General features: G+C 33.7%; 4 protein-coding genes across 4 annotated transcripts; 2 read left to right on the plus strand and 2 right to left on the minus strand.

Annotated features, from left to right (window-relative positions):
* Positions 1-117: 117 nt before the first annotated feature.
* Positions 118-1,848, minus strand: LOC143595967 (putative arabinosyltransferase ARAD1). Its single transcript, XM_077074855.1, has one exon. It carries the CDS (start codon positions 1,560-1,562, stop codon positions 171-173), a length of 1,392 nt encoding a protein of 463 aa, XP_076930970.1. The 5' UTR covers positions 1,563-1,848; the 3' UTR covers positions 118-170.
* Positions 1,849-12,386: 10,538 nt separating this feature from the next.
* LOC143595969 (large ribosomal subunit protein P2B-like) lies at positions 12,387-13,618 on the plus strand. Its single transcript, XM_077074856.1, has 4 exons — positions 12,387-12,465; positions 12,561-12,649; positions 13,154-13,380; positions 13,473-13,618. Exons 2-4 carry the CDS (start codon positions 12,562-12,564, stop codon positions 13,497-13,499), a joined length of 342 nt encoding a protein of 113 aa, XP_076930971.1. The 5' UTR covers positions 12,387-12,465; position 12,561; the 3' UTR covers positions 13,500-13,618.
* Positions 13,619-14,998: 1,380 nt separating this feature from the next.
* LOC143595980 (histone deacetylase 9-like) lies at positions 14,999-19,730 on the minus strand. The gene is made up of 14 exons (XM_077074863.1): positions 19,576-19,730; positions 19,244-19,356; positions 18,813-18,930; positions 18,675-18,749; positions 18,392-18,611; positions 17,860-17,923; positions 17,237-17,329; positions 17,035-17,143; positions 16,862-16,911; positions 16,692-16,782; positions 16,059-16,129; positions 15,670-15,768; positions 15,411-15,477; positions 14,999-15,221 (listed from the first exon to the last, which is right to left on the minus strand). Exons 1-14 carry the CDS (start codon positions 19,610-19,612, stop codon positions 15,136-15,138), a joined length of 1,293 nt encoding a protein of 430 aa, XP_076930978.1. The 5' UTR covers positions 19,613-19,730; the 3' UTR covers positions 14,999-15,135.
* An 825-nt stretch (positions 19,731-20,555) lies between these two features.
* On the plus strand, positions 20,556-24,235 carry LOC143595978 (tRNA dimethylallyltransferase 2-like). Its single transcript, XM_077074862.1, has 11 exons — positions 20,556-20,774; positions 20,864-20,918; positions 21,013-21,092; positions 21,367-21,435; positions 21,554-21,626; positions 21,712-21,833; positions 21,962-22,036; positions 22,806-23,180; positions 23,270-23,345; positions 23,554-23,714; positions 23,845-24,235. The coding sequence occupies exons 1-11, from the start codon at positions 20,598-20,600 to the stop codon at positions 23,962-23,964; spliced, it is 1,383 nt and encodes a 460-aa protein (XP_076930977.1). The 5' UTR covers positions 20,556-20,597; the 3' UTR covers positions 23,965-24,235.
* Positions 24,236-24,658: the final 423 nt, after the last annotated feature.

Consider the following 24,658-nt stretch of genomic DNA (forward strand, 5'->3'; position numbering starts at 1 on the left):
TCTCACCCTCTCATTTTAAGCTATTGCCAAACAATCTAACAAGATTAAGCCATAAGCTAAACATCACATCACATTACAAAACTGTTGATGATCATGTATTAGTGAACAATTTTTTTATCTAAAAACCCTATTCCCTTGTACATTCTATCTCCTACCATCAACTCCTTCTATCAAGATACTAAATTTCTTGGCAATGGAAAACTAAACTTACTTTCGAGTTTTCCAAACCGTGAAAACCGTCTACTCGCGTGTAATCTCCTCTTTATAACCGGAACCTTTTTTGCCACCGACTGCCATATCATCTCCACCGCATCACCCTTCTTAGAAGGATACTGATACTCAAACAAATGCTCAACTTCTTTAAGCCTTTCCCATTTCCGAGTCCACTCGGCTTTACTAATACTCCTCATAAAGTTTATAAGAAACTTGTCTTTTAACGCGTCGGATGTTTTAACAAAGATACAAAACTCAGAGTAATCAAGAACATCTTCAAAGGGTAGTTCAATATCATCACTAATAATAACAGGAAGACAGTGGCTAACAATCGCATCAAACAACCGATTTGAAGACGGTGTATCACCGGCTATATTAAGACAAAACTTTGATGATTGCATCCCTTTAGTAGCAGAAGGTATACCTTGCTTTTGAACACTTCCAAATGAAAAACGAACGTCTTTTTCTTTCTGTAAAAGATAAAAGATCTCTTGACGAACAAAGCCTCCGTCTTTTCTGTATATCGCTCCTTGAAAAAACAGCAAGTTCGGGCGCGAATCAAACCCAGACGAGTCGTTAACACAGCTTTTGATTATATGCTTGTAAGGTGCAATAACATCTTTATCAATGTTTGCTATTGTTGGTGGATACCTACCAAAATCCGAAAGTATGAACATTGCAGGCCATAGCTGCATTCGTGCATCGAGTAAACTGTTTGGATGGTGAGCCACGATTACATGGTCTATCCCACCGGATCGGTTCCATTCAGGTTGACGCTTTAAGTATTCAACTAGCTTCTTTTGCAGCACTTTGTTTTTGTTCGTTTTTTGCTGCGGGTTTATTCTTGAAAACCGGTTGAAACATAGTGAAGAGAAAAAAGGGACGAATATTAAATCGGCTTCACTCGAGTTGTGAACACGTATAGCGGTTTGACCACCGGTTTGACCGTTAATATCCGAGGCTAAAAGGTCTAAGGTAAGCCAGTAAGCTACACTATGCTGCAAGTTTAACCCACCGGGGTATTCGGGTACTTTTAACCGAAGGTCTGGCCACGGAGTGTACCCGTCTGGCTCCCAACCCAAGAGCTCAAAATGAAACTCTGACGGTAAGTCATACATAAACACTTTAAGAGGCTGTTCTTGTTGCTGTTTATGATCGGTTAATGGCGGGTTGCAATGTTTCGAATGCGGGAAGAGGTTTTGATCAATGAATTGAGACCGGGTACCCGAGTTCAAGAGCAAGGATAAAGATAACACAAACAATGTTAATGCAAGTGAGAGCAAGACGATTAATGATTTCCAGGAAAGCAAGGCAATTGAATAATAAGAACCCCCATTTCTGTCAGCCATTACGTCGAACAGGTGGTGGGCAATGTTATTTCATGGTGGAATTTGATGGGAAGAGATTAAAACCTTGGAATGATGGTGAAGGGTGATTGGAATGAAGATAAACCCTGATTGGAATTGGATTGAAGATATTGAAATCAAGCAAAATCCGGATGAATGGCAACAATGAAGGAAGAAATCAATGGAGGTGTAGGTGTTTGATGAATGTAAGTGTTTGTTTGGGTTCTCATCCTCCAAACAAAACTGGCAAAGATTTAACAAGCCTGAAATTGGGGGGATCCATTGCTTTTTATTTTATTTTATTACATGCACATCACATGCATGTTTTTAACTTCTTATGGTAAATGATTTTTATTTACAGAATTTTAGGAAGTCATTTATGTATTTTAGGATAGATCATAGAAGAAATAAAATATGGATTCTTTTGTATGCCACATTGCTGTAAAGTTTAGGTGTGCGTGGTGCGGTTTGATGCGGTTTTAGGCTAAAACCAAATTGAAAACTAAAACTTTGGTTTTTGGATTTTTTGAAAACGTTTGGTTTTGGTTTTTTTGTTTTCATTTTAGTTTCGGTTTGGTTTCTAATTTTTTCGGTTTTTGCCATTTGAGCTTGAAAACTTGAGATCGGAAAATAAGTTAGCAAAAAATAGTGAATTTAAGTATAAATATTTTGTTCATTGTTAACTAATAGACTATTAATCTATTATACATTTAATCAAAAATATTTGAGTTATATATATATTAAATTCTTATAAATTACAAAAAATAAAAAAATTAAAATTTAAGAATTCAGTTTGGCTCGGTTTTTTCGGTTTTTTATTACATGGAAAACCAAAACCGAACCGTTAGCTCGGTTTTTACAAAAACATAAAATCAAACCGTCGGTTTTTGTTTCGGTTCGATTTTTTCGATTTGGAATTTTCGTTTTTTTTTGTTTCGGAATGGTTGCACACCCCTAGGTGTGCCTATAATCACGCAACAAGTTAGACACATTGTTGTAATTAGTTTAGAACTTTAGATGCATTTTTGTAACTAGTTTAGACACATTGTTGTAAGTTCATTTTTAATGGAGCAACGGACCTGCCACCTCAGCTTGAAACACCCGACACCGTTAAAGGGGTTGGTGAACATGGGTGGTTGTTTGCCCTCACATGAAAGTGAGGCTACACATCTTTCCCATTCATACACTTGTTTAGAAGAACACAAGGAACTTAAAGTTAGGTTAAACAAGTAATAATCTTTAATCTAACAGGAGTAATGTTGCAAAAGTCGCTAGGTGGTCCCTAGACGGCCGACCCCCTTGGAGGGAGTACTCGGACATGATAAATATAAAGAAAATTAATATTTGGGTAATATATATATTTCAAATATCATAAGTTTACTAATATTAATAACAAAATAAATGAATATCAATATAAATAAGAGAAATACATTTTTAAATACTAAATTATTCTAAAAATTCATCATCATCATCATCATCATCATCATCGTACTCAGTATATCCCACCAATAGCAATGCTATGGTAGGGTCTGAGGAGGGTAAGATGTAGACAGCCTTACCTCTATCCCATAGGGATAGAGAGGCTGCTTCCGGTGAGACCCCCGGCTCGATAGTAGTTTTGAATCAAGCCTTGGATATAAGACACATAACACTCAATCATCGGGACACCGGCTGATTGGTGCATGTGCCATTGTCTTTCGGCTATCAACGCCACCACATGATGCCTGATTAACCTTCCGCTACTTTTAACGTTATTTTCACGTGATTAGTAAAATAACGTCAAAATTAGTGCAATTTTACTTTTGCCCACCCAATGGTTCACACATATATACATTATATGTGCGCACCGCAAGCAGGGCGTAAATTATTCTAAAAATTGTTAACCATTAATTAAAAGAATGATATTCATTCTTTAATACTATAAAAATACAAATTATGTTGTATTTTTAAGTTAAAATTGGTCCAAGTTAACCGACTAGATGTATTTCTGGCTGATGCTGATCACCTTTGAACAGTCTTTAGTAACTAGGCGGAGTTAAAGAAACTCCCCTCGACACCATACCTTGTAGCGGGTATTCAGAGAGTACTCGGTCTTGTAAACCTACTTTTACAACATCGAATATGAGTAATTTTGTAGTGGACCACTTGACACATTAAATGTAATGTGTGGTTGATACGACAACTTTTGATATGAAAAGATTGAAAACAAAATAAAGAGAAATAAAGAGGCAATAAAGTATGTAGCTACTTTTAATTTAAAAAGTATAGAGCACATTGTAAAGGTGGCTTGTCATGGAGCTGTTTGAATAAACCTGTTTCTAATTATCCTTTCTAATTGCAAGTCTAAGTTCATCCTATGGAATCTAAATGTTTAGTGTATAAAATGATGAATGGTTTATCTAGTATATTGTGTTATTGAAAAAACCAATACAAATTTCATGGGTCTTAACCACGAACAAATCGACACATGTTGACTATAATGAGCATATCAAACACAAAGGAAAATTTCGATGAACAATTACAGCCTGATAAGAATCAATGAACTTATTGAAGACGAATGGCAATTGACTCACAAGCGCGTGTCATGTAAAACAACTGGGGAAGAATATATGGGATACACCGAATATTCATACTTCGAGCATCCTTGTTGATGACTAGGAAACATATGAGATGAACATATATATAATTATATTTAGCATTTGTATCAAATGTTTATCCTATGGCATTTCATAGGGATGTCTACATGTTCTTAACTCGGAAATATAAAATTTGGTTTCTTTAAGCATGCCCTTTCTCAAATACAGTAGAAACTCTATAAAATAATACACTTTGAACCACCAAAATTTATTAATTAAAAAAGTTACTAATTAATCGATAAATTAATAATTATTAATTTATATATTAATTAATATTTTATTAATTTATAGTAGAATACTTAGTTTACAAACACATTTCAAGCTTCCACTTAATTATTGTATACAATGCATGTATATCAAATGTAGTTGCACAATTGTTGACTGATGAAGAAATTATTGAAAGTATTATTGGAATTGATAAAGATGATATTGATGAAGAAGATGATGAAAGTTCTACAATGGAGCACCCTTCGCGAAACGGAGCTATTAAAGCGACAATCACATTGAACAATTTCTTGTTGAGCTATGAGAAAACAACACCAGAAGTTCTTACCATGCTAAGAAAAATTAGAGACGAGATTCAATGGGAAATTGATTTCAACAAAAAACAAAAGAAAATTGAGTCATTTTTCAAGAAACCTTCATAAATCATTCATGTAATATGTTATATATAAGGAATTATTAATTTATATATTATATGGGGTCTAAATAAATTATCAAAAATGTATTATCTTATAATTTTAGCGAATTATTAATTTAACACCCTATCCCCGAGTCGGGACCGACAAAAAATATTATCTTAGAGAGTTTATTAAATAATCAAGTATTAATTTATCGAGTTTCTACTATACTTGAGATGCACATATGACATCGACAAATTGAGATAAAGAGAGTGAAAGCAAAGCAAATTAGTCACTATTGATGTGAAAGGTGAAAACTTCAATGGAGAAAGTTTCGGAGGAGAATATGAAGTAAAGAGATAAATAGGAACATAATATGTTGTTGAGATGAACACGAAGTAAACCATGACACAATTTTTATGAAGTGTACATTTATGGTTTGATGATTTGTACACTTTTGTACCTTAATGTAAGGTGATACGCTTATCATGTCTATTGTCTAAGGATTATTATGTTGTAGCTTTACTGACCATCATCAATTTTGGGAAAGGTTAGATGCTTGCCTTATTTTTCATAAATGGTGCCTTTTACGAAAAGTTGTTTCAAAAATGGTATTGGTTTATGAAAATTTTCACAAATAGTGTAACCGTGATTTCAAACCACGGGTTGTCTTCTTTTATTTAAGAATGTCAGATGGAATTTCATAAAACAATACATTTTGATTAAAATAATACAAACCGTGGTTTGAAATCACGGATTGTAGCCAAATTTGTAACCTAATACCACTATTCGTGAAGTGATGGTTTTGTTAGTCAAGCCGTGGTTTGAAACCACGGTTTGATGTTTTTTTTATTATTTTTTTATAAAGATAAGTACATAAGTTCACGGGTTTTCTTACCTTTTTATCTTCATGAATAGTATATATTCCTATCTCTTTTGTATTTAAGTGATTATGTGAGCTTTCTTACCTTTTATCTTCACCGATTGAATGAAGACATTGTGAATGTGTGAAAAATTGAGAATACAACTTAGATAACATTTCTTATCTGAACTATATGCTTATACTCTATTTATAGGGTTCATTTGATAGGTATCTTTAATATAGTCATGAAAGATGTTAAATTATTGAAATAGCACACTAAAAAGTTGTTGACATTACATCACCTTACAAAAGAACTGTAATATGAAAAAACTATCAACCATCACGTGTAAACATTATTGAACTGAGAAGAGTTATAATAACAAAATTCAAACCTTAGAAATAATATACATATTATTTCTGGGCATTTGAAAAATATTAAAAAGTTCAAACCTGGTTTCAAACCACGGCTTGATTAATAAACAAAACCATCACCTCTTCCTAGGTGGTATTCGGTTTTTATTTCATGCAATCCGTGGTTTTAAACCACGGCTTGCCTTATTTTAATCAAAATATTGTTTTATGTAATTCACATCTGACACACTCTAAAAAGTATATACCCAAACCGTGGTTTCAAACCATGGTTACTCCATTTTTTAAATGTCTCTCAAAAACATACCATTTGTGAAACAATTTTAACAAAGACACCATTTTTTAAAAATTTTCTTAGATGCTTGGTTGGCTGGTAAACATTTTTGTCCAAGAAATAAAAAGAGAGAACTTTAGAAGGAAGATACGGGGAATAAATCATTAGGTGTTATAATATGTAGTTTTTAAGTTGCATTTGTATCTACAAAAAATTAAGTTTTGAAGGAGCTAAATATAGAACCGGAATTCAATTTGAAATTTAATAAAAAAAAAACTGAATTAAGAATATATAGGAACCAGGATCTGTAACAACTCCAAATATAGGGCTAGATTTTTTTTTAATAAGAGAACTCATCATTAGATACCAAGTGTGATGTTAGTCGAATAGTGGAAGCGATCGTACGTCGATGGGCTTGGCCCGAATAGTTGAGAAAAATAACTAATAGGATCGGCCGATGATTACATAGAACCTGATAGAGATAAGGATTAGCTCGATAATAATACCATAATTTAAAACATGGGCTCGGCCCAGATTAATAAAAAAAAACCTAGACTCGATTAACCCAAATGAACCAGATAATAACTTTTATTTCCAAAATTCAAAAATGACACCATCTACTTAAACGATCGGTCCTAATATCAAACGTGAAATACCAAGTATCTCATAATGCTAAACTATGACATATTTTATTAATAAAATATTAGCATGAGATTATAGGTTGATATAACATAAGGGAGTATTTGTTGTAGATACATAACTTAGCATTTGTCATACAACTTGACAAATAATACCTACTAAATAACATTGAATACTCTTAGCTTCCTTTCTCATTTTAAAATTTATCCAAAAAAACTCCGATCAGATTAGGATATTTGTAAAAATAAAAATGTCACCTTCAATTAGAATGTCAAATAAATCTTGTGCGTATCTCCAACCCCCAATTGATCTGCATCCACACACCATTGCTCAGACCTGCATCCCAATTGAATTCCATGCATCTCTTTCCTTCATCTGATATTATATATTCTTCCTACAAACACAATCTAATTACATCTGCAACCATCTGTGAAGTGCTCCTTCGTTGAAGAAAACCGGTAACCCTACTCGTGATTATCTTCCATGCTGTTATAATCCTTCTGTTGATTCTGATGTTATATATATATATATATATACAGCCCTAATCCCTTCTCTCTATGCTCATGGAGCACTCCTGTGGAACTTGTCCGATTGAGCTAACTGCTAGTGCTTGTTCATCATTATTTTATCTCAATTCAAGTGTTTGGAGATCATATGTTGCTCTATTAAACAATCAGCTCCATAGATACACAGACCATTAACCTAACCTGTTACAAGCTACAAACTAACTTTACTAATGTAAACCTGAACTGACAACTCAGTTTATAAACCGACCAGCGGGTGTAAGCTAAACCAATTAATCTTGATTAAAGTTACCAGAAAACAACAAGAACATAACATGTTTTTGGAACCTAAAATCTGCCCAGAATCTATAGTAAATCTTAACCAAACCGAAGCTGTGATGGCTGCCAAATTCACGAGTAAAACAATTCAAAAACGAACCCAAACCAAGACCGTATAAAATTTGGGAATTCTCCATTCCTTTTAGAAGCTTATAACATCACTTGGAGACCCTAAAATGCCCAAGCTAAACTTTAAAATGATAATATAAACACCTTGATATTTAACTTCAAAACCGTCAGTTAAAAAACCCGTAAAACCCAAAGAACCATCCCAAAAACACAATGCCCATGTATGACATCTTTATGTCCAAGAATGATATTTATAGTTGGGTTAGTGTAAGCAAAGAATCTATCCAAAAGCTGTTAGGGTTTCATACGCCGTTATAAAAACCGAATAAAAGGTGTTAACGGGCCACACCGAACCAATAAGTGGTTGTACTAACTTTTGGGTGTTTAAAACGATTTTCAGAAGTTAAACATGTTTAATTAAGACCTCAAACCTGGTAAAGACCAACCTCAAAAGTTAATACTTAACCGGGTGTTAAAAGTCTTCCGAACCGACACTTTGGTAACTCGTTAACTAAGAAACGATCTCTGCAACCTATATAGTATTATAACATGTTTTGCAGACCTTAATATAATGCTTTGATGATATATAATCTGGCCCGAAACCATTTTATGCGAATCATCGTTTTAAAACTGAACTAGAACCCGAACGGGCTGAACCGGACTCGTACTTGTGACAACAGCCAAAAATCATCTTTTAAAACCCATGAATTGTTAAAGAAACTTATTTTAATGAACTATAACAGGTCCTAACAGGTTTTCTAACCAAAAATGAGTTTTACTAAAAATATAACATAAAGATGCTAACGGGCCGAAACCGAAACGAAGCCACTGTTTGGGTTCCCGGCATCCTAACATCAATATAAAACTTTTAGTAAGTCATTAATAGGTATTATAACAGGTCTCGACACGTTTCGCTAACTAAAAACAAGTTCTAAACAAATATAAGAGCGAAAGGGCATTTTCGGTTATAAAGTGAGTTGGGTATAAACTTATAAGTTGAAAACAGAAAAGTATAAACTTATAACAGAAACTTTAACCATGAACCCCTATAAGTTACACAAAGTTCAACCCTAAAAACCGTAGCCAATTTATAGTAATTCGGTGACTCGTATAAGTGAAAACTAGCTCGAGAACAAACCCGACATGTGACCTTGTTAACTCTGTACATCTAACAAAATTTCCAGAAGTTAAACTTAAATATTTAAGTCCTTGAAATTGTATAAATCAGCCCCAAGGGATAATATTGAAATCGGGTTATAAAAACCGTTTAAACCGACACTTTTGTAACTCGCTTAACTAAGGAATAAGCCCAACAACCTAATTGATACTTTAGCATATTTTTACAGCCCTAAACACAAAATTATGATGAGTTATAACCTGCCCCGGAACTGTTTTACATGAATCATCGTTCTTAAAACCGAACTAAGACTTGAAAGAGCCAAAACCGGGCCCGTTAGCGAAAATGCAGCTATGAGTATCTTTTAGAACCCATGAGATATAAAAACAACATATTTTTATTTATTATAACAGGTTCTAACATGTTAAATGACCAAAAGTGAGTTTTTATTAGAAAAATAACTAAAGGGCGTTTTTGGAAACGAGTTATTTCTCGAAAACTGAAAATATAAAAGTATGAATATGAAACAACAACTTATGAGTTAAAATGTCTAAATATAAGTTGTAAATAGTTAAGAATAATAGGTTTTAGAAAAATGGCCCGTTAGCAAGCTTAAACTCATTGTTTCGTTTAAAACCGACGACGGGGAGACTTTTAAAGACTAAAAAACTTCAAAAATATAAAATGGATATTTTTCCAATATTTATAATTAAAATAATTTATTATTATGTTATAAACAATTATCGATATTTACAACACCCTTTCTATTAAGAAATAGCGTTTAAACGCAAGTGACGCTAAAACCGGCATAACCCGAACAAGCAATTGAAAACTATAAAGCTATGAAGTTTCTAATTTTTAACTGCAAGTATGAGCCAATAAAATCATAATTTTAGTGTTTACTTAGTTTACAAAAACTGTCTAAGCCTTTAACTCGGTTTTTGCCAAAATAAACGTTAAACGAAGGTACGAGGACTAAAACCGTACAACCCAAAAACTTCTGAGATATCAGACCTGAAAATAACTCATTTTTATGATATATATAATTCTGAAAATGACAAGTTTCAGTTACAAAAGTATTCGTTTATTTAAACTATTCTTTCAAGACATTTCGTTAAAAACCGACAACACCATTGATAACCGGTATTGTCAACGTTTGTAAACACAGGACATGGTTGTTTAAATATGTATCATTAGACTTTTGATATCAATGAAATGTATACAGATTCTATGGTCATATGGTAACCCGAAGCCTAACTGAAAACCGAACTTTCCAAAAATAGAAACTTTATCGAAACCGACACATGAACCAAGGTAACTAAAAATCTCGGAAGCTGAATTATATACGTAAACACAAAACATTAATCTTATTAAGTTATTTAGGTACAAACTTCCCATAAAAGGAAACTTTACCCATCAAGAACCAAATACGTTGGAAAACATAGAATTAACTAGCACACAATACCAATAGTGAATTTTACATTGTTTTTCGATAACTTATTGTTGATTAATATATATACTAGGCGTACTTAGTGCTTTCTAGCATAGTGCAAGCTCATTGATTATCTTTCATATACGTATTGCATACGGACTGAGGTGAGTTTCGTGCTGCCCTTTTTACTTAAACTTTTTTTTGGGCTGGATACATGCTAGTTTTACATATGGTGTGATGTTTATCAAGATGTGTTTTACTGCTAAATTTTTGTCCCAACTTTTACACAATCATTAGCCCGAGGGAATGGGCCGGAGGCTTGTATGGGTAGTACTATTTGTGAGACCCCCACGCACAGCGACCCTATGTTGGGTAAACCACACTGAGATCTGCGGATCGTTGCGGCATATAACCTACGTGTTTGATTATTGCTTTTAGCAGGGTGATAATCCTGGACGGTTTAACTTCTAGTATGAGTTGGGGATACTTATGCTAGTTGCAGGTTTGATTGTGGACTTGATTGATGTGCACCATGCTTTATACTTACATACACGCAAACTTGCGCGCTTTTATAAATGAACTATTTTATATGTGTATGTGAGCTAAACTCACAAACTCACCAACTTTTTAGTTGACACTTTTTAGCATGTATTCAGGTATCTTGTGGATAGTGATTTGGATTAGCATTGTAATGAGCATGACTAAAGATAGAGGCGTAAGTCGAGCAAGAACAAAGAAGATTAGATGCCAATGAGATTAGTAGAACCCAACACGGATTGCAGCAGTGTCAGAGAAGAGAAAAGATAGTTGTGTAGTTACACCTTGTTTTAAATACATAGTGCAAATGTTGTTGCTTATCTTTATTAATAAAATTCCGCTGTTCACATTGGTACCAATTTGTCCATAAAACGACTAGCCCCCACGGCAGGGTGTGACAGGATATATCAAAGAAATTTTATGCTTACTTTCAAAATTGTGGTCAGAGGTTCAATCCCCACTAAACTTAAGGTAATTTGTAATTGTTATATATGGCTGTTAAAAAAAATCAAAGAAATTTTAATTTTGTAATAATATATTGAACTAACAAAAACAATTATAAAAGAAATAGACCTATCACCGAAGAACGTCATCCCAGCCTCACCACGTCATTGTCATCACCGAACACCTCTCTGCCACCGTTGGACCCCCTTCCACTTCCAGGTGGCAGTGGCGGTGGTCGGGGTGGGGCAACAACAGTGGTGGTCATGGGCCTACAAGTAGGGCTGTTCACGAGTCGAGCAAAGGCTTGCTCGTTGCTTGGCTCGTTTATAACCGAACCAAACCCAGCGACTGATATTCAAAACGAGCCAAAAACGAATCGAGCATTTTTCGATCGAATATCGAGCGATTTTCAAGCATTATTTATTTCTTTTTCACTCCAAAAATTTAAATAAGAAATAAATTTGAAGGCTGTAAATAATATATTTTATAAACAAATTAGTAGTTTTTAGACGAACGTGTAATAGGTTGTAAATTTTTAGAAGAAAAAAGTTTGAAGTGAAATATAATAAACATGTAAACAAACTTCTAGTAATTTGAAAACTTGAATCGAACTAATAAAACTATGAAATTGATGAAATAAGAAAAATTTAAAAGAGTTTAAACAATTGTATACTAATGTTTTTTTGTGTGTTGTCTATGTATTTATATCTGTTCATATATAATTATATAAAAAAATTAAAAATATTCGAACCGAACCGAGCAAACCTTTGCTGTTGCTTGGTTCATTTGCAAACTGAACCGAGCAGAGTGGCTCGTTTACAATCGAGCGAAACAAACAAGTACTTTTTAAACAATTTCTGAACGAACGACAGACGGTTTGAACGACAGTCGTTACATTTCTATCGCTTTATAAATACTCAAAACAAAACAAAATACTAGCTTGGCCCGTTTAGAATGCAAGCCCACTAAGAGTCGCATAAATAAGACTAGGGTTTCATAATGACAAACAAAACTTAACGGAGGCAACACAGCACATACAGATCGATCGTCTTTAACAGAACACAGGTATTGTATTTCATTCATTCAATCCATTGCTCGTGTTATTACCAGATCCAGCTTCATTATATTAATTGATGTGTGTAATTTAACTTTTGCTGCAGAATGAAGGTTATTGCTGCGTATTTGTTGGCTCTTTTGGGTGGTAACACCTCTCCATCCGCAGAGGATTTGAAGAACATTCTTGCTTCAGGTATAATTTTTATCAATTTATATCCGATGCTTATCAAATTGTTACTGTATGAATGTGATGGAATATGAGTGTTCTCATAGTTATTTGGTACCAATTTTTCATAAACTTTTTAGTTCTGTTTCGGATTAGATTCTTAGTTGTTAGGAAAACTTATGAGTGACTTTTGGCTAGTTAGTCATTTACAAATGGATCACGTTTGTGACGATTAAAGTTTAATAATCTATTTATTGTTGACCTTTATTTATCTCAAATGTGCTTTATTTGCAACTGACTGCCTAGCTAAAGGCGCTCACAAGATTTTTTGACAACTAAGAGACTAAACCTTGATGGATATAAACGGTGATTACACTTAACGACAAGTAGTAATAATGAATGAATGTGCGTGTGTATAAATTTCTTATACTAGTTTGTTTTGTATTACATATTAGTTAACTATTTACTTCACTAAATCTGTGTGTTTTGATTATGTGAAATTTGAAGTGACTTATGTGTTATGAATTGCAGTTGGAGCCGATGCAGATGAAGATAAAATTGAATTGCTACTGAAGGAAGTGAATGGTAAAGATATCACAGAACTAATTGCTTCCGGAAGGGAGAAGCTTGCTTCGGTTCCATCTGGTGGTGGCGGTGTTACTGTGGCGGCTGCAACTGGCGGTGGTGCTGCACCTGCCGCTGCTGCAGCTGAGACGAAGAAAGAAGAGAAGGTTGAAGAGAAAGAGGAGTCTGATGATGTAAGATACTCTTTATTATGATTTTATGATATAATTCTTGTTGTTTGCTATGATTATTTGCTTATGTTTATTTATTTTTTTATCTTTTGCAGGACATGGGATTCAGTTTATTCGACTAAGATGGGTTTTGTGAGAAGGATGCTTCTATTTTGTTATGTTGTTTATGTGTTTTTCACTTTGTTTTGTCATCTATTATCTTTCAGACAATGCAAAAATTATGGAGTTTTAACTCTTTTTAGTTAGATGTGATGAATACACATACTTTTTGTGTGATATAAGCCTATAAGCTCTTTTCATGCGTTCTATTACATTTCATGATGTTTTTAACTTGAACCAAACAAAACTTCGTTACATGTTATTATAGTAATCAGCAATAGAGGTGCGCATCCTAACAGCATAGTAACTGGTCCCTTTATAACGGGTTTTTACCGAAGAATAATTGGCTCTAATGCACATGCAAACATGTTAACCGGTTTGTGATTGGTTTCTAATTGAATTTCTGATGGTTAGTAACCGGTCTTTCTCTAATCGGTACTGAAACCGATTTTAGGTTTTCTAAATATATTTTTTAAGACTGGGTCTTTTTTTTCCAGTTATTAACTGTCGATTATACACAAAATGTTATATCGTTTTGAGTTTTTGTGATTGAAAACCGGTTAATTGGTTACCTGATTAACTAGTCTAACTGGTTAATTAACTGTTGACCACTAACCAGTTATATAAATATAATTAACGGGTTTTTAAATAACGGTTAACCGGTTTGTGCATGTCTAATCAGCATCGTCATCGTTGGCTTTCATCACCTAGTAACAGGCTGAATCCAATTTCTCATTTCAGTCACAAAATTCCAGTTCCTACTAAACATATGCTTAGCTCTTGATTTAGATAAACTGATAAAGATGAAGTTGTCTGTCACCCGCTAAAATGTCAGTTTTTGTCTTTAAAATTTGGCGTATCTTCGTATGTAATGGAGTTCTAACCAAATTGGAGCTCTAACCTGTGCTCAGATTTAATGACGTTATTATATGATTATGATTCTTACATGTTTCGATAATCGCACTTTCAAATACCTTTTAAGCAGGATTTGATAGCCCCAAAGAGAGAACATAATAACAAAGGTATATTATAGCTGATATGTTGTACCATCTCCACTTTGGTGGGATGGTAAAGGCTTAGGCCTTTGGGTGAGAGGTCTAGGGTTCGATCTCTGGCAATGGTGGTTTATTGTAAATAGTAGAAGGTAAGCTTAAACATTCAAAAAAAAAAATAGCTGATATGTTGTTGCTAAATAAGAAAAAACCAGTCTTAAATACAAATGTCATTAAATGGTAGAAAAGCTAAGATTCATTCAACAAGTAATTTGATTTTATAATAGAAGTCTAGTTTTTTAAAAAATAAAAATGACTTCAGCAAGAACTTTGTTTATAAACTACAATATTTTTATCTATTAAAACTGTTTCTTAATATTACATCTATTTAAACAAGTAGACCTCTCTATTCAAGGCTCTAGTTGTCTTTTGGGTTCTTTTCTAACAAAACTGGAAACAAAAAAACAGAAAATGAGAACTTCATCATATCTTTCACACTTTGTTGTACAAGTCCTCAGCACATGACAACAAGTCTGCATACAACTACATTTAACTATGAAAAAAACAACATAAATTAGAATTTCTATTGTTGGCTCCTTTGCAATCTCAATCCCCTTCAAACGAACCCTAAATTTTCTAATATCTACTCTAAAACAACACGCACATGTCAAACATCATCCATGCTATGATCATTGTCGTTGTCTCCTTCATAGTATTCATCATCACGTTGAATATGCTTGTCCCTCGTGTGCTCTGTTAGAAAGAAAGGGAACTATATGAACAAACAGCTATTATGTGTAAATAGGAGAACTCGGAAAACTTAGCATGAATGAAACAACCAGAGAGCCACCAATATTGCATTCAAAACATATAAAACCTTAAAAAATCATTGTATTAAATTAATTATTAGTGTATTGCTGTTTTAAGGATTTTTGTACTTACGATGGATTCGTTCATCAGGGTTCTTCTCATCTTCATCAAAATCAGGGATATAGAAATCAGGTGGGACCTGCAATATTTAGAGAAAATTAAGATTCATTTCAATCTTTAATGTGAATTCAAATAAGTCACATTGTTGAAGAAAAGGCCTGCGTATCAGCCAACATTCTAAAACACCCTTTAGATAAAGATAGTTATAGAAAAACTAAAATTAAGTTTTTTTTAGTACTTAAAATCGTTAGTTTTATAATATCCTTATCACCTCTTGCATCTGCACACTTGGAGCATGTTGAATGCATCGAAGATTTTCTAGAACTTGCATCTTTATAGTGCCCAAGTATGACTTGCTATTAAAATTTTCCTGTCAAACCAACAAAAAAGAATATGATTCAAAAAATCTCACAATATGAGATTGAAAGTGTTATATACAAAAAGAAAAAACCCATAATGCTAATTTCTAGCATAAATCAATTGTGAAAGTTGCATGCAATAAATTACACTTTGAACAACTTTCAAGTTTCAAACCACTTTCTTTTTTAACCAAGTATTTGATTTGGCCCAGTAACCCAAGTATAAGAAAACGGGTTGAAATTACCACTTCTAGCTAAAACCAAAATGACAAAAAAGAATAATACAGAAGAAATGGCATACAATATGAGCTGTTGGAATCCTTAACGAACACTCTGGAGCAAAATATTTGATATAATCATTATCTGGAATCTCTGCATCATTAACACATATATAAAAAATAATATTTAAGTTTTAGAAATATGTAAACAAATAAAATTAGGTGACTGACAAGAAAATCAAACATCAGTTTCCACAAAATACCACCTAAAGATAATGCAGATGAGCATTTAATCACTTAATTGGATTCAGACAAATATAAAAAAAATATGTAGGTCTTAGAAATATGTAATACAAACAAAATATGTGACTGACAAGAGAATCAAGCATTAGTTTCCACAAAATACCACCTAAAGATAATGCAAATAAGCATTTAATCACTTAATTGGATTCAGAGTTTCAGACAATTACCAATTTGCATAACGTGTTAATTTAACAACGGGTATAGTGTAAAAAAACACACTTTAGTCATTTTTATTAAAAATGACCATCACACCCCTAATTCCCTTGAGATGATACTTACAATGGCCTAGGCGGAACATTTTAAGGTACTATGGTCATTTTCTATTCTTCCAAAAATGACCAGTTTGGAAATTTACTGAGACATTAAGCCTTTTAAAACAAGCAAGCAACTTTGCAAAAAATAAAAGTATATACCATCAGGAAGCACTGTATCTAAAAGAACTCCCGTTTCAACCGTCCAACACCGAGCAACGTTCTCTTTAGTATATCCTCCACCACCAGTTACCTTCACAAAACTCTCAAATATTAGTTTCTAATAACACAATAAAAACAAAAAATTATTTAAAATAATAAAATAGACCTACCAGCAGGGGCAAACCAAATCTTTTTACAATTCTAACACATTCAGCATGCCCTGTAAAGACATTCAGAAATAACAGAAAAAAAAGTATTACAGCATCAGTCAATTATCTGTTATTTACAAATTAAGAATTTTAAACAATAATCAAGTGGATGTTGATTACAATAAGATTAGCACCATCTATAGAGAGATTGAAACAGCCTAAACGGTCCCCAGCAAGCGAATCGGCCCCACATTGGAGAACTATTACACCCGGTTGGTATGTTTCAACAACCTTTGATATTATCTGCAAAATGAAATATTGAATAAAATCATAAAACCAATTCCCACACCATAAATATATAAAAAAAACAAGGTACTTTAACTTTAATAAACATACTGTTTTAAACAATCGTGTAAAGCTGGTGTCGTCTATGCCGTCCTTTAAAGGGACGTTAATTGCATAAAACTTTCCTTTTCGTTCCCCAATTTCCTACAAAATCAAAAGTACCAAATAAATACACGAGTATCGTGCTAATTAGGCTTGTAAACGAACCGAATGACCAGTCAACCATTCCGTGGGAAGTTTGTTTATTTAACAAATGAACGAACATGAGCAAAAGTTTCCGTTCATTTACTTAAATGAACGAACATGAACACAAGTCTCGTTCATTCATTTTAGTTACTTTAGGTTCGTTAGTTCACATTTGTTCGTTTATGTATTCATTTAAATTGTTAAGGCCCGTTAGTCTAGTTTATTATTTTTTTAGGTCCAACAGATCGATATCCATGTTAACTTTTAATTAGTGCTTGCTCAGTTATATGTTCATATACGTTCATCTACGTTCAGTTATATTTGTTCGTCCACCTTCATGAACGATATGTTTATACTATAGACGATCAAACATGAACACGTTCACTTTTTCATGGACGAAAACGAACAAAAAAAGCCCGTTCGTTTAACTATTTATAATCTAAATATCAACCATACAGATAAACAGAGAAGTGTTGAATGTAAAATACCATAACATCACCTGATCCAGGAAAGAACAGATTTCCATATTTGTGAAAACTAACTGTCATCACCCTGACACGTTAAAGCATCATACGATCAATATGAGTGCAAATTACAATATACGTTGAACAGTAACTACATAGCATATGGCCAGTCATCTAAACTTCCAATATGTTTCTCGAGTAAACCAACAAAACTTATTCTACAAACATTGTCTAAAAAGTGAAAAGGGGTATTTTTGGCTCTGTAAATGAACCGAATGTTTGGCAGGAAGTTTGTTATATGCACATTTATTTAATAAACGAACGAACATGAGCACAAGTCTCACTCGTTCATTTATGTTTGTTAATATATTCATTTATATTGTTTAGACCCATTACAATTTAGTCTAACTTTAGCAACTTTTTAGGCCCAACATGAATGAACACGAACAAAAAAACCCCGTTCGTTTACTTGTTCGTGTTCAATCATTTGTTCGGTGAAAGTTAAAAGAACAAGCACGAACATGCTCTGTTCGTTTATATTTTGTTATTTACTTACCTGTCGGTGAAGTAAAAGGCTTCTTCTACACCATCACCATGATGCACATCAATATCAATATACAAAACTCGTGCATGATACTTAAGAAGCTCCAAAATGCCCAAAACCAAATCATTAATATAACAAAATCCAGACGCCTCACACTTTTTAGCATGATGTAATCCACCAGCCCAATTTATGGCAATGTCACAAAGCTGATTATTTAATCTTCGTGCAGCATCTATTAGCAATCACAAATAGTTAAACACGGTATATGGCGCTAGTTATTTAAGATGAAGCTTACCAATTGTTCCACCAGCATATATTTGGCAAAATTCAAACATGTCATCAAAAACAGGGCAATCTTCTCCAAGTTTAACTAAACATAAATTTAAGTGTTAGATTTTAATCAGTCATAAGTGTCATCAAACAAGGTACTTACACTTTGCCATTTCTTCTGGAAACAAATGCTGCGTGTCAGGGTTGATCCGCTGCAAGAACTCCACATAATCAGCTGAGTGAAACTGTGCTAGCTCAACCGGACATGCCTTGTGTGGCCTCTGAAATAAAATTTATAGATTATGTTATATATTATTAACAAAGGGTGTCAGCCATATGACCAAAACTAGGGGTGTACACGAGCCGAGCCGGTTCATGAGCTACTCGAGATAGGTTCATTAAAAACTCAAATCGTACCGAGCTTAAAGTAGCTCGATCCCAATCTCAAGCTTTTATTGAGGCTCATTTAACAAACGAGATCCGCTCGATTCAAGTTTTTAACAATTTCGAGTAGCTCGCAAGCGGCTTGGTTCATTTACACCCCTATTAAAAGCCAAGTGAAACTCTGAAAGGCCAGAAAATAATAAAACTAACATAGATTTCCATCTTTTTGTGAAGATCGTACGAGAGCACCAAATGATGAGTCATACATAACCGGTGCGGCTTCATCGGATGGTTCGGCCCAAAGTAAACATTGCCAACATCTCCTGCACAAGTCAATTACCCTAATATTCACAATCCATTCTCAATTTTATAAGCCAACCAAATATATCTATTACACGAAATGTAAACCTATCTCAACAGTCAACAATAGATAATTTATAGGGTTTCATAATATTATTAGACAAAAACAAATAAAAAGGATGGATCTAGTACAATTAAATTAGGATATGTATAATTATATATACACACACACACATACGTACCATCGTAAAAGTATGAAATTCGGTCTTTTGAACGCATGTTATCCGAAATTTAAGATAGAAATCAGTAAGATATCAATAATGGAGGTTAAAACCAGAACTGATGAAGTTTTTTGGTTCGTAGCTGAGCTGAGGTCTGTTGCAGTTTAACAATGGCGGACGTTCGATTTGTTATCAGATGACTGACGCGAGGGAGTTAATAATATTATTAATATCTTTCGCTATGTTGAGCTTTTTGGTCCCTATAATCTTACATCTTACTAAATTTTAGAACCGGCTTCTAGTTCTAAAGCTAGTTTTGAAGTACCAAATGTTCGAAGATAACCTCTACTTGAGTTAAAATTGTGTTGACTCAAAGATTCCTTTGGGGATTTGGATGTTTAGATTGACTTGTTGGATACTTATGGGATTCTTTGAAGTAGTTTTAAGGATTAATGGCAAACGTACAACGGAAATGCTTGTGCTTCTTGCGTACTGTTAATTGGATGTTGGGATTAGTCCTTTGATGAGTACATGACAAAACAATAACTAGCGACTTGTATCAATAAGCAAGATGAAATGGCTTCTTCTGTGGCATCTAAGAGAATCACACGAGCCTTTGCACAATTGTCAAGTTAGAGTCATAACTCATAAGCCCAAAGGGTTTTGAAAGGAGCATAATTATCGGAAAGAAGATCAAAATATAGCCCATTTGGTGGACGAAGTAACGTGACAAGTAGCAAAGATCTTTGTTTCCGATAGTTTTAAGGTGACATCAAATAGTAAAATAAATGTATTCTTCTCTCAAGTTAATTACCAAAATCCAAGAGGGAGACCAAGCCATCCAAACTATTCGAGTGCAGACCACTTCATCAAATAACTTTTAAAAAATGATAACCGAATGTTTTAAGACTAATCAGAAGTATCGAGCCTTGAATAGAATAAAGTAAAACTTTAGGGGCATTTTGAAATTCTCGACTTCTCTTTTATTAATATCCGTTGTATTCATCTCCGGCCGCCGCATCGGAAGACGGTGGTGGTAAGAGATGGAAACTGACAGTAGTAGCAGTCTCATAATAAACCCTAACACTCTAAACTCAAAGCCAACAGTAATAGTGATAATGGGAGCTACTGGTTCCGGCAAATCACGTCTAGCCATTGACCTAGCTTCACAATTACAATTACAACTCCCCATTGAAATCATCAACGCCGATTCTATGCAGGTTGTTTATTATTATTATTATTATTATTTATACACAAACAGATTTAAAGCTTAATCTATTGCTGCATAATCTAATTTTGAATCAATCAGGTGTATCAAGGATTGGATGTTCTCACTAATAAAGTTCCACTTCATGATCAGAAAGGTTATTATTTTGACCTGAGTTTTATTATTAATATTAATATTATGCGTGGAATATCAATGCCTGTTATTGATTTTGGGATTCTATGTCTATGTAGGAGTGCCACATCATCTTTTAGGTACAATTAGCCCTGAAGTTGAGTTTACTGCAAAGGATTTTAGGGACTACGCGGTTCCTGTGAGTAATTTTTGCCTCTGTATATACTACATATATCTATCTTTGTGTTTGATGCCATGTATTGTCAGCCTTTGTGTTCATAACAAAGTATAAAACTACTTCTGATATTACTAGTAATCAACTGGTGTAACCATTCAGTTCTGAAATTTGATGATTGATATTAATATGATTGCAACTGTTTTGAACTGTATACTGCGGGATTTTAATTCTCAGATGCAACATTCTTATTGGTTTAATAATGAAAACATTTCTTAAAACTTTAAATGTTTTTCAGCTTATCAATGATATAACATCCAGGAATCACTTACCAGTCATTGTTGGAGGCACAAATTACTATATTCAGGTAAATTGTATATATTGGTTTTGTGACTACAATTTATGTATTTGCTTGATTTGCATTTCCTTGATCTTTAATATTATTAGTGTAACTTGTAATTTTGTCCCTTGTTTCTTGTTTTCAGGCACTTGTGAGTCGGTTTCTTTTAGATGAGTCACTTGGAGATACTGATGACGGTTGCTTTGATGAAACTAAAGGTCAGCCACCTTTTTTTGACTGAAACTTCATGTGCTTGCTTTTAACAGGTAAACATGAACTGATGATTACCCTTTTTGTGAGCAGGAGATAAAGAACCACATATGCAACTTATGTTAGATCAAGAGAATTTTAGTTATAGTTATGAAAGTCTCAAGGCTATTGATCCAGTTGCTGCAAATAGAATTCATCCAAATGACCATAGAAAGGTAAGTGGATAAGTTCCTAAAAATGTTTTAATATCGTGGCTCATGATTTCTGTATAACAAATTTTCATTCACACATCATTGATTTTGCAAATCAGGCATACACATTAATTATGTATTATCTTCTGCAGATAAGTCAATACCTTCGGTTATATACTTCGTGTGGTGGTCTACCTAGCAAATATCTTCAGGAGAAAACTATGGAGGTATATTCTTCTGAAGCATAATTTTAATGGGTCAATATGGGTTCAGGTCCAAGGGGTTAGTTTTGTACGGGCCGGGGAGGCTTCAAACACTTTCTCCAAAGTTTTTGTATTTTTGAAATAGTTGTCAGTTATATATTTTCAATTATTTAAAAAAATGATTTAGTTAGTAATTGGTTTATGTATTAGAAGCACACTCTGTGTGACTTTCTACCCGTTTGACCCATTTTCTTTATCTTTATACGCATTTGATCGACAGAGATAAAACATAACCTAAATCAGTCCATATATAAGTAAATGAGTTGTAATTGGCAGCTCTGCATACCATGAATAATTGGAATTAAGGGTGTAAACAAGCCAAGTCGCTCGTGAGCTACTCGAAATCGGCTCGCTAAAGGCTCAAATCAAGCCGATCTTAAACGAGCCCAAGCCTAAACAAGCCTCCAATTAGATATGTGATTTAATTTAATGTATTAAATATAATTTTTGTTTATTAGATAAAAATAGCTAAATAATATATATTGTTATATACAAAAATTATAATTCAAATATATATATATAACAAAAATAAAATAAATGTATATAAATTAATTAATAAATAATAGACGAGCCGGTCTCGAGCTTGAAAAACTACTCACGGGAGAGCTCGTCGCTCGGCTCAGATTGTGTACACCCCTAACTGGCATTGACTTCCTTGACTGAACCGGAAAAATCTCATTTTTTACGTAAAATTTATTTAACTGTTATAATAATCTCACATTCGGCTGAGCAGAACTGGGGAGATGGTGATAATTTGAGATACAATTGTTGTTTTATATGTGTGGACGCTTCACTCCCTGTTATAGACACATATGTGGATCAAAGGGTAGATCAGATGGTCAACTCAGGTTTACTTCAGGAAGTTTATGACATTTTTAACCCTGATGCTGTTTACACTCGAGGTTTAAGGCAAGCCATTGGTGTCAGGGAGTTTGAGGATTTTTTAAAAGTTTATAATTGTCAAGAGTTGACAATTACGTCTATTGAAAAGTTAAAAGAGAACATGGACACAATATCGTGTTCGTCTTGCGAGAACCCGCTCAAACAGCTTCTTGAAGATGCTATTGATAAAGTTAAATTGAATACCAGAAGGCTTGTTCGTCGACAGGTGAATAATATTCAAATTATTTATATATTTTGTTTTGCTCTTGCAATCGTTGTATATAATTTAGAAATACTAATATTATTATTTACCAGAAAAGAAGGCTTAATCGGCTGCAGACATTGTTTGGGTGGAACATACATTATGTTGATGCAACCGAATGTCTCTCATGTATGTCCTTTCGCTTTTCAATAAAAGGGTAAAATAGTCATTTCATATTCGTTTAACAGTTATATTAACGTATGCTAGTGATAAAGACCAAACGCGTTACAAAGTGACAAACAGTTAGCGCCAAAACTGATTTTTTCAAGAATATCGATCTTTTGATGTAGGAGTGAATGTTTTGACTTAAATAACATTGTTTTTATTTTATTTTCAGGTTTCACTGAAGAGTCATGGACAGAAAATGTGGTTAAACCATCAATCCAAATAATCCAATCTCATTTTGAGAAAGATACAAAGTGTGGTTTTGATGCAAGAAATGTTAGTAATGGAGTAAAATTGATGGAAAGGGATTTATGGACACAACACATATGCAAGGTTAGTTTCACGCTCTCTCATGAGCTATTTATTTTCTTTAAAATGAACTCGTTTAAATGGATCAAAATCAGAGCGGTGGCGGTTTGCAATTGATAAATAATACTGCATGATAACCAATATTTACTTGTAGGCATGCGGGAATAAGGTGCTTAGAGGAGCGTACGAGTGGGAACAACATAAACAAGGGAGGAGTCATCGCAAAAGAGTTTGCCGGCTAAGAAAGTCTGGGGTCTCCGGCTTGGATGGGTAACCGTCTAAACCGAAGCGTAGACACCCCTATATATAACCAACATATTTAGTAAAAGAAAAGGAAAAAGAAGCAAAGCTAAGGTGTTAAAAGAAAATGAAAGTGTGTTATGGTTAAATTTTAGAGGTGGTATTTATTGTTGGTAAAAATGTAAGGATATGTTATTTTGTACAAGTAACTATAGTTTATTAGAATTATATAATTTTTGAAGGTTAACCCTATAATATTTGGCCCGACAATTGCAATCGGGAACGAAAATCATTATCTTGATGGACTGAAGTTGTTTCTCGCGTTCATTTTCTGACGTCTAATTCCTTTTTTGTTGATATCCTTTAGCCGAATGGTATCGTTCATTTGCTTCTTGACGGGTCTTCAAACATGTTCAGGTCATCTTCAGATTCAACCACCAACCTTTCGAGTTCTCGATTTCTTTTGCGCGCTTCACCATCTGCAACTTCAGTCTCTTCAAACACACTAATCTTTCTTGTTTCTAAACCAGCAGGCTTGTTCTTGATCTGACTGTTTATTGTCAACTGCACAATCTAGAAAAAAGAATAAGATGCATTCGCAACCCTCATTTTAAGTATCAAAGAAATGTTAGTTTTCAAAACACACCATTCGATTCAATAATTTGCAATTTAGGTTTCTAAAGTTCGTAAAATTAACTCACTAACCTCTTAAGCTCATAAATTCTTTA

Source organism: Bidens hawaiensis, unplaced genomic scaffold (assembly GCF_021521415.1).
Source record: "Bidens hawaiensis isolate Kalapana, Puna unplaced genomic scaffold, B.hawaiensis_p1.1 tig00045927_1, whole genome shotgun sequence".
NCBI lineage: Eukaryota > Viridiplantae > Streptophyta > Magnoliopsida > Asterales > Asteraceae > Bidens > Bidens hawaiensis.